Raw genomic sequence first — 15,621 nt, 5'->3', positions numbered from 1 at the left:
AAGGAAGAAAGAAGGGATGGGGAGGTGAGCACAGGCCAGCAGGCAAAAGGTCATCAGTGGATATGGGTAGGAGGACACAAGAGTAGAAAGTTAAGAGGGGATAGCTCTGTGAATGGAGAGGGAAGTGGATGGGAGCTGGAGAAAAGAAGGGAGGAATAGGGAACGAGAAGGAGGTGGGGAGGGACCTCACGGAAACTGGAGAAATCAATGTTACTGCCATCTGGTTGGAGAGTGCCATAAAGCAGCGAGGGTAACCAGGCAATGAAGGAGAGGGTGGCAGGAGATTTAATCTGGCGTCTGAAATGCATTGGTCCAGAATAAAGGTTGAGGGGGAGTGATCAGATGCTGTTGAAAGGGTGTTTGAAAGCCTGCTTTGAAGGAAATGATTGATGAATGGTGGGGTTAGGAAAGGATTGTGAGGTTGAGAGCAGAATCCTTGTTGGAACCATGGAGTGTGCCTTAGGGAGCACTGGTAAACAGATAAATTCAATATCTTCCCAAGTTGTGATCCCAATACAGGGTTGGGATCTGGAGTGCTCTTTTAAATCATCGCACTGTTGACCAAGTAAGTGCTATTAAAACCTAATTGGGCTGACATTGCCTAGCAACATGTGCTCTTCCAAATACAGTATGTCCTAGTTTCTCCTCACATCACATGAGGATTGATGTGCACATTTGACACTCAAGATTGATCTGAGCAAGTTCAATATGTGTCGGGAAGCACTCAGTTACATTTCTGGAGTTGCCTGATTCAAACTGGAAATGATCAGAATCGTGTTCTACTTCAGGAAGCATTGATGTTTTTATTGAATGGATAGGCACTGAAAGATGCATAACTGCAAACAAATTTTGAGGCAACAGCCTTGCACTGTGTCCCCCTTTGTTGTATGTTACTCCATCTAGTGGAAATTAAATGTGACAACATTTTACATGTTACGACGAGTCATCAGTCTTTTTGGTCTTGGGTGAGAAACCACATACTTTGTGTTTTATTTTGTGTACTGAATCATTTCACTTGTATGTGAAGATTTATGTCAAAAGCTTTAAATTAATGATTAAGATATTTGAATCAAGGAATTGCTTGTACGAGCCCAGTTCTGTCAGCAAAATTCCTTTGTGTGGTTTTTCATTTAACTGTTGGACTAAAAGTTGTTTCTACATTTGGCAATGCATAACATCTTAAGTATCTTTTGTATTTGAGCAAAGCACAACTATCTTTGCATTTATTAACTCTCTCTCCCAAGTGGTATCACCATGTTGTTTCCAAGTTACATTCCATTTCAATGAAATGACATGACATGGAAACTGCTGAAGAGCAGCAGTGGGAGTTTGTATATTGTTGATAAGCCAACGTGAATTCTGCCACTGGTGTGACATTAATCAGTGTCCTTGTATTACACAGAACACAGAAAGTTACAGCAGACAACAGACCCTTTGGTCCACAATATTATGCTGACAGATAGAAAAACTTTCTCTACCTGAAACCTATAACCTTCTATCCTTCTTGCATCCATATGCCTGTCTAAGAGTTATTTAAATGCCCCTATTGTTCTAGCCTCCACTATCATCCCTGGCAATGCATTCCAAGCACCTGGTATTTTCTGTTTTTAAAAAAAACTTGCTCACACTGTATTTAAAAAAAAAACCCTCAACTCACATCTCCCCTCACCTTAGACAGATATCCTCTGGTATTTGCTACTCCCATCTCGGGAAAAAGGTGCTTGCTGACTACCTCACAATCTCGTAGACCTTGATTAAGTCACCTTTCGACCTTCTTCACTCCAGAGATAAAAGCCCTAGTTCTGTTAACCTTAATTAATATTCTAACCTCCCAGTCATTGTTGAATCATAATAATTCTTATAAAGGAAATTACTCTTCACTAAAAGTATGTACTTTTTTTTAAAAAGAGAAAATGTTGCTTTCAAGGAAAACCTGACAAATGGCAGTCAGTTTGCAACATTTGAGAATATGTTTGAAAATAATGACCTTTCTTGGATATCTCCCCAGATTAAGTTATTTCAATGAGTAGTTAATGTATTCACATTGATTCTTTGTTACATTATCAATCAATATTTATCCAGCATGCAAAGTTGTGTTTTTAAATATTCTGCAAGTAGTAAAATCCAAAAAAAATCGTAATTACACAGTACTGAAGAAATGTTCAAGAGCAGAGAAACTTCAAAGTACCACTAATACTTTGAAGTACCCGAAAAGGCCAAGAAAATCAGCCATGTGTATGTAACATTTTATCATGTGAACTATCAGTAATATTTGCTGATGGTGCATTTCTGTTAAATGGTCATTCAGCTTTGGTCTTAAGTGTGTATGCCTTAACATTTAAGCACAACAGGGGGACCAGCAGCACTTTGAATTTAATGTCCATTATTTTAAGTTTGTAATAGCATTGCACTTACTACCTGAGAGAATTGATTTTGTGGAATTGGTTTTCATACTTGTGTTCTTTATATCAGAAAATTACAAAGCCTTATTGACCTTTAAATGTTGCTGTAAATAAGATTGTGTCTCACTGTATTTTCAGATGTAATTCAGAGAGTCTACCTCCACTAGGTTTGTACTCTGGAGGGGTAGAAAATAAACAATTTTCATGTTTTGTTGGAATACCTTTAAAAAATACTGTTTTGCAGAGAGGTTGGGAAAATTGAAAATAACCCACATATTTGCTTAAGGCTTCACTTATTTCCCTCAGCATTTGATTGCAGTAGTGGTCAAGGAGATTATGCTCAATTTATAGATGATCCAAGATAATCTTGGCAGGTCGGTCGGTGACCCTTGCAGTGAAGTGGATTTGGGCTAAATTTGAGAATTGGATAATCTGCTAAATATGAGAGAACATCGCTTCATGGAATGCACTATTTAAACCCAATTAGTAGTATTTAAAAGACACTGGGCAATAGACTTGCAAAAAGTGTTATTTTTTTAAAAAAACAGTAGTTTTAGTTTACTGACCCAAATAAAAGCACCTGAAAGCTGGAATTTACAGCTTTCAACTAATTTTTTTGTTTGCCATCCAACATTTCCCAGCTCCCTTTGCCATAAAATGAACTTGGAAAATATTAAATGCTATATTCAAATTCATCCTCTGGATGGACCTTTCTGAATTGACATTCCTTGCAAAAGTTAATTAGAGAGGAAAGGATGGGGAGCTCACAGGAAACCAGGTATGTGGAATTGGAATCACAGTAGATAGGAGGAATGGTTTGTTAATGGAATGAATTGATCAATGAATGTGCCTTTTTTCTTCAGATATCTGAAATGTTTTTTTTTAACGCTGCAAATTGTTGTTATATGTCATGTGATAAAATTTACATTCAGATTGAATTTGGTTAACTTAGCAAACCTATGCATATGTTTGAGAAGAATACTCATCATTCATTGGTCAGGGTACTGAGTATAGGAACAGGAGCTGTACAAGATGTTGGTAAAGCCATACTTGGAGTATTGTGTGTGGGTTTGGTCACCCAGCGATAGGAAAACGTCAATAAATGTGCAGAAAAGATTCATGAGAATGCTGCTAGAACTGAAAGGCATGAATTATAGGAGAGGATGAATAAGCTGGTACTTTCCTCCCTGGAGTATAGGAGGCTAAAGAGGGACCTTTCAGAAGTTTATGAAATCATGAGGGACATAGATATAGTAAATAGTTGCAGCTTATTTGCCAGCGTAGTGAAATCTGAAACTGGAGAGTTCAGACTGGTACATGGATCAGAGAGTGAAAACACAGAAATGCTGGAGGAACTCAGCCGGTCTTGTAGCATCCATAGGGGGAAAAGATATATAACTGACGTTTCAGACTTGAGTCAATTTTCAAGGAATGAGTAAAAGCAGGCAGGGACTTTAAAAGGTTTGGGAGAAGGAAAGAAAGGACAGAGGGAGGAACACAGATCAACAGATAAAACGTGATGTGCAGTGCAGTTCAGTACCTGAAATCCTTGTGGGACACAACTGGGAAGTCTGAAACCAGAGCAGGAAACTGCTAAGGTGGTGGCAGAGGCACGTACAGTAAAAGTCCTAAAATTCAGATTGCTCAGGGATTGGGTCAGACCAGATTTTCTGGATTCTTGTGCAGTACATCTGGGGCGCTTATGCCATGCATGCACACCCATAATGTGCGCATGCACACATCCAAACCAAAGCTGGGAGTTGTCGAAGTTTGGATTCTTGGATGCTCTGGATTTCTGGCATCTGGATTTTTGGACTTTTACTGTAGCAGAAAGAACACGTGGCTGTGGAATGGAGTCAGGGTGAGTCCATGGCCAGAGAGCTTGAGAGGAGCAGGGATTGCAGCGGCTCTCACAGAACTCCCTTTGAAGAGGAGAGAATTTTTTCAGGGTAGGCATCCCTCAGAGATTTTGCAGTGGAGCAACTGAATGGAGTGATTGTCATGAATGTGGAAAAATGCTGGAGGAAATTGGCATGGGGTGAATGGGACAAGGGTGGTTGGCATGGGCAAGTTGGGCCGAACAATTGGTTTCCATGCTATTAAAATCGATGACGAAGATGTAAGCAAGACACATTTTTATCTCTCTTCCTCTTAGTCCACTTGATAAGTCTTGGACAACAGCAATGTATGCCACAAAATAGAACCTTTGGTCTCCATCTCCTGAAAATAAACATAATTAGTCCCAATTATTGCACAGAAGAAATAAGACCGTTTCAGACCATATTGTTGTCAATCAAACATAGAAGCATTTGATCTTTATGTCAAAGTGCACTGTAATATCAACTCTGGTTTAGTGGGTATCATTTTTTTTCTCTGAGTATTGAGGCTGTGGGCTCAAGTTCCACTTACGTGTCTTGAGTTACTGACCAGAGTTTAAACTGATCTTCCAATTTAGTCTTATAAAATGTCACATTGTTGGTAATTAAACCGAGGTCCCATCTGCTCAGATGGGATCTCAAACTTACAGTGATGCAGTTTCAAAAAAGAACTGGTGAGTTATCCTCAGCATTTTGAACAATAGGTTTTTTTCAACAGAGTTCCTGAAATCTGTTCATGTTCGTGAAGATGTGTGCATATTTGCTGTCATGTTCCCAATGTTAAAATAGTAACTAATTTGAGGAAAAAAAGTACGTTGCCCGTAACATGCTTTGAAATGTTCTGAAAGGGATGTGAAAAGTATGGTTTTTGATTTTTATCTTGGTAGTAATAATCAGAAGATAAAAGCATGGCAGTGAGCCGCAGTGCAACTATCCAACTGAGGTGGAATGCAATTCTAGATATAAATTGGAGATTGTGTACTACTTAATTCAAATACAGGTATTTCCGCTTTTCGAAAGTTTGCACTTTTATGAAAGACCTACACGAGAACCTGTTTTTGCTAACCGAAAGAAATCTGAAGAGGATTTTTGCTTTTAAGAAAAAAAGGCGAAAAGCAAAAATAGCTTTCAGCGTTATTAGAAGCAGTGCGGATCTCCAGCAGTGAGAGTGGCGCTTCTAAGCTCCTTCCACGGGAACTACACTTAGTGTCTCAGCATCAAGTCGCCATAGCTTTGAACTGTGTCTGTGAGCATCTGTGCTTTATCTCAATTTATTTTGTGCATCTGTTAGCAAGATGTGTCCTAAGGTATCAGAAAGGCCTAATAGAGCTCGTAAGGGTGTTACGCTGAGGATAAAACTGGACTGGGAATGCTAAAAAAAAATTTTCCCCATATAAATGAATGGTACTGTAATTGCTTTGCTTTATGCTATTTTGGCTAACAATAGTTTTGGATAGAGGGGGGGAAACGTGTAATAGGCCTCTCGCCAAAAATAGCATGCTAAAGTGGCCTGATACTTTCAAACACTGAAACTTGAGTAAACTTGATTTTTTTCTGTATAGAGCTTCTGCATTTGGTATTCGTGCTGGAATAAAAACACAACAATGCCATCATAATAGAACTTTTAAAAACAACCAGGCCTTGGAGCAGCCAAACAACACAATTTGTTACTGTCATGTTTACATGTCAAATTTATTTCCCTCTTTCAATGAAAAGCCCATAACTTTCTTGGTGTACTAGTAAGCACTAATTGTAAAGCAATCCTCAATTCACTCTAGAATATTACTCAAATTTTCTTTGATCACCTTTCTTGGCACCGTATCAGAGGAATTCTGAAGGTCAAGGTGCTCAGTATCTGCTTGTATTTTCAGTGAGTTGGAATCTCAAAAATGAAAAATATTAAATAATGATTTCCCGATCAAAAATCCATGTCACGTTCAATCATCGTCTTTCCAAGTGTCCTGTTATAATCACCTTAGTCAAATCTTCCAGCATTTTCCGTTCCACCAATGTCTGGTAACTGGTCATAGTTTCTTACCTTTACCCTCCTTTTTCAAACGGAGGGGTTATATTTGCATAATCACGAACATTCACATAATTTATTTCAGGTTCGCACAAAGTGTGGAAAACTAAGAATGCCATTCTGCTGAATTCCCAAGGTGCGGTAATGATTCTCCTTGCTTTGAAAGTAGTGTATTCATTACTTCATTTTCCTTCTCTCATTAGATTGTGTTTACATTGAAAGTCGTCGTCCCAATACACCGTATTTCATCTGCAGCATTCAAGAATTCAAACTGGTGAGTGCCAAATTCAGTTACGTGTGATAAAGACTCTCCTCATTTGGAATTGTGTGGCAATTTAATGTCATTGATTTGTTCAAATATTTAACTTTGTGCTGCAAAATCTTGGTTTTTCTGGCTGGATTTAAAATTATGGTTTGTATGCTGAACACGCTACCCTTTTACCCTTGAGGCAAAATGTCTGCAACAAGCCAAGCTCTTGAGCTCAAGTCTAAAGCTATTTGGAGTGCTGATGCTCAAGACTGGTTGCACTGTCTTCCAATGTTCATGCCTCATTGCCAGCAAAGGTCACCAGAAGCAAATGTAGCAAGAACCAAGCATTGATTACTGTTATCCTTGTTCCTGACCTTCTCTCACTTGGTGCAGAGGCTCTGGTCTGAGATTATAAAATTGAGCACAGATTGTACAATTGAGCGCTATTTTCGAGTTTGCAAGGAGGAGAAAGCAAAATGAAACAGGAGCTTGCCTGTAAGAAACTCCATTTGAAAAGTATACACATATATCACAAAAAAGAAAAAAAAAGCTTAGGAGACTTTGAATGTTGTGGACATTTCTTCCTGGTGAGCACTGTTTATAACTTTGTTGCATTTTGGATGTTAATTATTAACCATCATCATTTTTTTTATGCTCGCAACCGAATTTTAAACTTATTTGCTGCAAAAAGTTATGAATAATGAATCATCCCAATTTGGTGAAAGAACAAAAATTTGGTTGGCATTAGAAAACTTCAACTTTATGGGAAGTGGGCATTTAGTCCTTTCTGATAATGTTCTTATGACCTTTTGATATGAAAGTGTCTGGATCCTAAAATTCTTAATTTTCAACGTTGAGAAACCTCTGCTATTGTATGAACTTGCATGGTGTGAAATCCACATTGAATGTTCCAGCAAAAGGTTGAAGCCAAGGATATATTTCAACAAAGACTAATCTAGGGCTGCCTAACCTTTCCACAATGATTTTTGGGCAGTACAAGAAAACCTTTTCCTTTGGGTGGGTGTCCACAATGTTGTAGATATTTGTGCGCTCTTACACACTGCTGTGATGCAGGTATGAACCCAATCTTGGGTTCTGTCTGTATGGAGTTGGAATGATGGCATGGGTTTCTTCCCAAACCTCAAGGACGAGCTTGCAGTTTAATTAGCAGGTGTAAATTATCACTCCATTCAAGAAGAAACAAGAAAATGAGGAGGCAGTTTATGGCCATGTGAGAGAGATTAAGTGACAGAGGGAAAAAATTAAGGCCATGAGATTGTGGGAATGAGAGCCAGCATAGGCTTGATGGGCCAAATTGCTCCATATTATTTTGTAAATAAATATGAGAAGTGATGTAATAGACTGTTTGGAAAATCTAAGATAATATCATGCATAATTCATTTATTTTCTGTCAGCTGTAATCCCAAAATATGCTGTTCAAATCTGGGATGTTGCTGAACAGGAAAATAAAACAAGATGTTATTGTTGATGGGTTGGGCTTTGTGGAGTTTCTGATCATGAGTAAATAGGGGGACTTTGGAAAGGAGGTTCACAGCAGTTCACAGAGTTGGAGTCTGGGAAGAGACTTGTGAACTAAAATTGGAATTGAGGCTGTGGCCTGCGATGCAAACTGGATATGTGTTTTTTTAAAATTTGAGATAAACTATTGTTTTTTTTTCCAAAGTATCATACAATTTCAAGCAAACCCAATCTTTTTCAACAATAGTTTATAACATAGAGTCTAGTTTTTCCCCTACCTCTCTCCCCTCCCTCCCATACCCTAAGACAATAACAAAGAAAAGATTATATAAATTAAACAAATCCAAATAACTAGATATTGATAAAGTCACAAACCCTTAAGTGAACTTAAGAAAAACCCAAAGAATCGTAAAATAAAACAGATAAAGAACAAAATACAAGAGCATGACATCTGCGCCACGATCCACTTCATTGATCCCAATCATTTCACTACTGGCATGGATTGTCGCATTTCCTTTATTCAGAAGGGGTATTATAATATATCTGCATACAATGTGTTGCAGATAGGGTTGCCACACCATAACCAATGAGTAATATTTCCTCCTTAAATTGTACGTGATTTTCTCCAGGGGAAATACAACTCTTTATTTCTGTTTTTAGTTAGGAGCTGGACTTCCACGTGACGATTATATTCCTCCTCGCTACCAACAAGGCGACCATCATGAACTGAATTTGGTATTTGGACAGTTTAAAACTAATGTCCATAATGTTTCCCAAATGGTACAATTCCAGATACTGTGTTGAATCCACTTCCAGGTCCTCTCAGAAGGATTTCACCTTTGTATACAGCCAGATTGAATGGATAAAGGTTCCAATCTCCACACATAAAGCAGAATCCTGAAATTTATGATTTAAATGGCAGGATTGTCATATGCAGATAAGTTAGAAAGACTAGGATTATATGCGATGGAGTTAGAAGGATGAGGGGAGACATGATTGGGGTATTTAGGATTATCAAAGGGCTTGACAGGGTGAAATCAGAGCACATGTTCCCATTGATGGGTGAGACTAGGACTAGAGGGCATATTTTAAGAATACAGGGAAGACCATTTAACACAGAAATGAGGAGAAATTGTTTTACCCAGAGAGTTATGGGTCTGTGAAATACATTGCCACAGAGGGTAGTGGGGACGGATTTGTTGGATAGATTTAAGAGAGAGTTGGATAAGGCTCTTGTGAGCAGGGGAGTTGAGGGTTATGGGGATAAGGCTGGGATTGGTTATTGAAAGGGAAAGATCAGCCATGATCCGATAAATGGTGGTGCTGGCTTGAAGGGCCAATTGGCCTACTCCCGCACCTATTGTCTATTGTAATTTTTATGGTGTGATGTATAGATAATTCAGAATATTTTATTGCACCATGCTGTCCAGACACAAGTCTGACCAGCATCGCTTGTGGATTGTCGTGCCTAAGTCTGTCTCCCACCTTTCCCTTGACTTGTGTAAGCCCGGCTTTTGTCCCTCATTTTGGAATAGGAGATGCATCATAGAGATGAACTTGTGCGTATTCCTCTTTGGAATTAGAATCTCCATGTCACTAAACACAGGTAGGGCCATCGACGGTCCCAAAGTATCCCTTAAGAAAGATCTTGGCTGAAGATGGCAGAAGAAAGTTTTATTCGACAAATCATATTTATTTCTTTGCTGTTCGAATGACATAAGCTGTCCTTGCTCATAACAATCCTCAATACATCTGATTTCCTCCCTCCCTTTCCTCGGGCTACCCCTCCTACTCTTCTCTTCCCACCCTCTTTCCCTCCCCCACCCTGACCTCAAACTCACCTGGTCCATCTCTGATCACTCTCTCCCTTTTCTGGATCTCCCTGTCTCCATCTCAGGAGACAGACTTTCCACTGACATCTATTACAAACCCTCTAACTCCCACAACTACCTGGACTACTCATCCTCTCACCCTGTCCCCTTCTCTCAATTTCTCTGTCTCCGCCGCATCTGCTCCTAAGATGAGGTCTTCCAGTCCAGAGCTTCTGAAATGTCTGCCTTCTTCCACAAACGTGGCTTTTTCTCCACCACCATCATCTCACCACCAACCTTCACCCGCATCTCCTCCATTTCCCACTCATCTGCCCTCACCCCTCTGCGCAAGAAACAAAAAAAACCAGAATTCCCCATGTCCTCACCTACCACCCCACCAGCCTCTGTTTCCAACACATTATCTGCCAGAATTTCCGGTACTTACTACAGGACCCCACCACCAGACACATTTTTCCTTTTCCCCCTCTCAGCCTTCTGTAGGGACCGCTCCTTCTGTGACTCCTTTGTGCACTCTTCCATCTCCATCCACCGCCCTCTGGACACCTTCCTGTGGTCGTAGGAGGTGAAATAACTGCACCTCTTTCACCACAGATCCAGGTCCCAAACATGCCTTTCAAGTGAAGCAACACTTCACCTGTACCTGCAAAGAACTCATTTACTTCATCCGATGCACCCTCTGTAGCCTTCTCTATTAGGACATCGCTTTGCCCAGCACTTCCTCTCCACCTGCAACAAAAGTGACCTCCTCTTAGGCAACCATTTCAATTCTGAGTCACACTCTCAAGCTTACGTGTCTGTCCATCATCCAGTGTGGTGTTCAGCCTGGCCAACTACAACCATCCCCCGCCCCCCCCCCCCCCCCACCCCACCCTCGGTCAGTCAAGTATACCATCACATCATCTGCAAATAAATTGATTTTATGCTCCTCCTGGCCCACTTTGAACCTCTTTATGTCTGGAACTCATCAGATGGTTTCTGCCAACAGTTTATTAACTCATATAAATATTGTTGGAGACAGTGGACAACCCTGCCTACTGGACCTACCCAGAGGGAACACTGGAGACATTTGCCCATTTGTAATAATTTTACCTTGGGGTTTATGACATAGTGTCCTTACCCAATTAATAAATGATTGTCCCAATCCAAATCTCTCCAGTACTTTGAATAAGAAGTCCCACTCCAGTCTGTCAAAGGCCATCTTCATGTCACGCCTGAATCCATCCCTGACTGTGCCAGATACACTATATTGAGTAATCTACATATATTTTCTGCTGATTGTCTCTTTTGTACACATCCAGCCTGATCTGGATTTGTTAACTTTGGTAAATATTGAGCCAACCTATTGACCACTGCTTTTGCTATAATTTTACAATCTACATTCAATAATGAATTGGGCCCATAGAAGGCAGGGCTCAATGGGTCCCTGCCTTTTTTTGGGATCACAGTAATAATTGCTATTGAGAAAGATTCTTGGAGAGTATGTGTCTCCGCTGCCTGTTTCACCACCTTCATAATAAGGGGCATTAAAAGATCCTTAAACTCTTTGTAAAATTCAGCAGGGACCCATTCTCCCCAGTGATTTGTTAGCCTTCAATGAGCGCAGGGCTTTCTCAATCTCTCCAGCCCCACTCGTTTGTCTTGATCCAAACTTGGTAGTTCCAATGTAAGCAAGAAATCATCTATTTTAGTGGAGTCTCCCACTGATTTTGATTTATGCAGTTCTGTATAAATCTTTCTAAATGTTTCATTTATCTCCTTTGGTTTATAAGTAATCGTCTCTCCTCCCCTCCACCCTCCCCCACCCTTGTTTGAATCGCATTGATTGTTCTTTAGACCTCTTCTATCCTCACCTGACAAGGCAAGACTTTATGGGCCTTTCCCCCAGCTTATAATAATATTGTTTAGATCTCAGGATCATCCTTCGCATTGTGTTGTATTTGAGCTTTTTGTTTATTAAATTCTTATATTTTCCTTCAAATAGCCAATTGGGCTATTTCCTGCTCCAAATCATTTATCTCTTTCATATATATGCCCCCTTTTAATACCTTTGGCATCTCCAATTATCTGGCCCTTTCAATAGTAAGAGACCTTTGGCAGTGGAGGGGCAGTTCGTCTCACAGAACAAATAACAAATCTATCTGTGCTCTAATGAAGTTACAACATTCTGGTTTTAGATGATTGTTTTGTTGGCAAGATGAGGATTGATTGCTGAACAACTTGCTTTTGAGGAGGTGGAGATGAGCCATCACCTTGAAATACTGCATTCCATCTTGTGAAGCGACTTGCATAGTTTCTGGGTTGTGAGTACCACGATTTAGATCAAGTGATGATGACTTGATGGGGATTGTGTATGACATCCCCTGCCCCTGCTCCCTCACTTGTTTTTTGTGGCAGAAGTTATGCGTTTGAGAGATGTTGATTAGCAGCCAAGGCAAATTACTTTCATGTGTTTGAAGGATGTGCTCCAATTGCCACAGTGACAGAAGGAATGAATGTTCATGGAATTGGGAGGGCGTAGGCAGGAAAGCCATCCCTCCATATTTGGCTGATGTGAACAAGTTTCTGTTTAGTGGTGGTCCCAGGTGGTTTTATACAAAAAAGGTCTGCGGATGCCGTGATCGGAGTGTGCACAAAAGTGCTCGAGAAACTCTGACCCAAATTGTTGATCTAAATTTATCTTTGTTGCAGAAAGGACTCTGCATGACTTGCTGAGTTTCTCTTGCATTTGTGTGTAAACTTTATCTTGGTGAAGATCGTTGTTGGTGGGCCCCGTCGGGCAATGTTGAGGCACGGATTTCTGGATCTAGGAGCGTGCAAGAAAACACTGCATCATTTATGCAGAATTTTAATGGTACTGAATATTGTGCTGTCATCAGCAAGTACCTTCATCTCCTGATTCCTGATCTCCTGATGAAGGAAGGTAACTGACAAAGCAACAACCATCTTCATTTTAGCAAGGCCAGACTCCAGTCAATGGAGAGCTTACACTTTCCTCAGTTTTGACACCATACTTGGATGGAAAAGTTCAATTTTGTTTGATGTGTTGAGACTGATTGCCTTTGATATCAAGGCAGCATTTGAGTATGTATGGACAAAGGTTGTATTAAGACAGCTAAACTGACTTGGAAAAACCATTGATTTGACACTTAATAGTAATTAAAAATAATTGTCTGAGTGACCACTGAATAAACTTTTTTGAACCTGCATTTTTTTGGGTTTGAATTAAATTAATTATTACCCTTAACAATGCCAGTATGGTTTTCAACATGACTACCTTGCTAAGAAGAACAGTGAAATTCATATGACTGTTAGAGGTGTTTGTAACAATATTTATGGGGGGGGGGTAAATTCCTTCTATTGCCTTATTAATAAGATATAGCCTGCATAACCAGGTTACAGAGAGAATTTATTTATGTTGGTCACAGTGCTTGGAGTTTCCAGATTTTCCTTGCTGTGGTATCATTTCTGTAATCCACATTTTTCATTCAGACTTGCTTTGTGGGTTTCTGGCTATTTTACAGAAAAATCATTGGGTTATGAGGAAAAATATGAAGGAGGGAAGCAAATACCTATTTTATTATTGCTGCCTTGTGTAAGTGAATGACTGAGGATTTGGCTCTAGCTTTTGTTTGATTTTATATGATGATACAATATCAGGAAACTGCTGTACGATTTTGTGGATTCACTATTGTGTTGAATGAAAATGGGCATTCGTGAATTATCTACACTTTGGATTGGAAAACCACCACTACATTTGGTATTATACCTGTTCAGCAGTGAATTACTTAGCTATGCTGTGATTAGTTGCATTTTGACCCTGCTTACATGCCTCAGCGATTGCATAAATTAAATCATGTGTTATATTTGTCAAAACTCTACCAAATATTTAAATGGGAACGGCAATTGATGTAACCTGAAATGGAGTGAGGAAGAGTTGGTACCTGCATCTTTTGTTCTTGTTGTACTGACATCACCTCCATATCTTAATCTATGACTTAATTTTTTGTAAGGGTGTGTAATTGGACTAACAGAATACTCACGTTAAGTTATTGGCGTCTGTGTTAATTTTAGCCTTTTTAAAAAACATGAGTGGATGAGAGAGAGCAATTAAAAACATGTTCTATTTTAAATTCAGATGACTGCCCTTTGTAGGAAGTTTATCTACATTGGCTTTTTCTCATTGAAAAATACTTTGAATAATTAAAGCTAGTAGAAAAGTTATCATACAAAACAGATGACAAATACAAAACCACATCGATCATTGCTTTCATGCACGTTTGACTTGGCTGCATCCAAAAAGCCAATGATGTTGGACGAATGAGACAATGAACTGTTGAATAAATGGAACTTTCAAAGTGGCAATAATTTTAGTGGAACAAAATCGTGTGGTTGAATTTAGTTGCCCTGCCGATATGAATGATGATTAGGAGCAGAAATGGGTGGGTGCATTTTATGAGCAGTTTTTACTTAATTGCCATTAGTGATTGTAGTGGCGAGTTCAAAGATAACATGGCTGAAGTCCTTGTGCAATTTGTTCTCTGTTTGGTTCCAGAAAATAAGCTGGAAACTAAAATCTTTTTGCAGATTTTTAAAAAACTTATTTGGGTCCTAGCATTGCTGACAAATAATTGGCCTTGAGAAGGTGGTGGCGGACCACCACCTTAAACTGCTGGAGTCCTTCAGAGGACTGTGTTCTGGCAATGTTGTTTGGGTTGGTTCCAGGATTTAGGCCCAGTGGTAGGGAACAGCAATATATTTCTCATCTCTGGTTGAGTATGATTCGGAAGGGATAGTGCAAGTGGGAGGATTCCTGTTTGTTTGAAACCATCATCTTTTTTGTGGGTTGAGGTTTGTGGTTTGGGAGGTAATGTGGCAGCAGTCTTGGTGAATGATGGTTAACCCTCTTGGAGCTTGTACAAGATGTAATTGTGCAGTATTGGTGGAGGGAATAAATACTTTCAGAGATGAATGTGATACCAGCGAAGTGACTTATTTCATCCTGGATGTTGGAACTGCATGCTTGCAAAAACATGGGAGGTATCCATCACATTCTTGAATTTTGTGCTTTTGTATATGACAGAAAGTCTCTGACTTTCTTTGAAACCCCCATTATCTCAGTCATTAGTCAGAGGAGATACCCCCAATATTATAAGTGAGGGGTTTGGTGATGATCAGGTTAAATTCGAGTCATTGCTGCTGTTCAGGTTGTGCTTGAATGTTGTCCACGTAATGGAGTCATCAGGGAACATTTGATTCTCTGATGAATACAATGTAATTATTAAAGCAGCTGAAGGTGGTTGGGCTTTGGACTTGGCCGCAGGAACTCTTGGAATGGCTGACCCACCATCAACCACAGCCATCTTTCTTTGTGTGAGGGGTTTAAGCCCCTTAAAGCCCATTGTTTTGTTTCAAAAGGCTCCGGTATCCCACACCATCAGATGCTACAAAACATTAGCCACCATCCCACATTTAGATTGTAAACTACTTTTGATTTAAGAATTGAACTCTCTCTCTTTGATAATAAGATAGTTATTGTTTGCCTGTGCATAATTGTTCTGAAAATAGGTCATATTTAAGAGGGTGTGGCTAGGAATCTGAAGCACCAGTGTATTCATACATGCTTACAAAAACGCCATGACCGTTTGGAATGTGTTTCGAAAGTGAGAGGCCATTCTTCGAGAGCAGAGAGGGACACACTGAAAACAATCACTTTGGGGCTTCTGTACCAAAAGAGTGATACTGGTATGTTTGTATGTGT

The 15,621-nt window shown here is 39.7% G+C and overlaps 1 protein-coding gene across 11 annotated transcripts in view; it reads left to right on the top strand.

Annotated features, from left to right (window-relative positions):
* The window catches only part of rerea (arginine-glutamic acid dipeptide (RE) repeats a), a 502,370-nt gene that overhangs the window by 157,577 nt on the left and 329,172 nt on the right, over positions 1-15,621 (top strand). For 10 of the 11 annotated variants that reach the window (XR_011351646.1, XM_069918381.1, XM_069918382.1 and 7 more), the window contains one exon: positions 6,506-6,576. Coding sequence is in view for 10 of the 11 variants with exons in the window: in XM_069918381.1 (XP_069774482.1) it covers positions 6,506-6,576 (71 nt within the window). In the remaining variant the exon portion in view is untranslated. Of the gene's footprint in view, positions 1-6,505; positions 6,577-7,010; positions 7,140-15,621 lie in introns of those variants that run through there. The other variant, XM_069918391.1, reaches the window with a different exon arrangement.

This window comes from Narcine bancroftii, chromosome 2 (genome assembly GCF_036971445.1).
Source record: "Narcine bancroftii isolate sNarBan1 chromosome 2, sNarBan1.hap1, whole genome shotgun sequence".
In the NCBI taxonomy this organism is placed as follows: Eukaryota; Metazoa; Chordata; class Chondrichthyes; order Torpediniformes; family Narcinidae; genus Narcine; species Narcine bancroftii.
The sequence above is the reverse complement of the archived record's forward strand: the minus strand, read 5'-3'. Positions and strand labels throughout refer to the sequence as shown.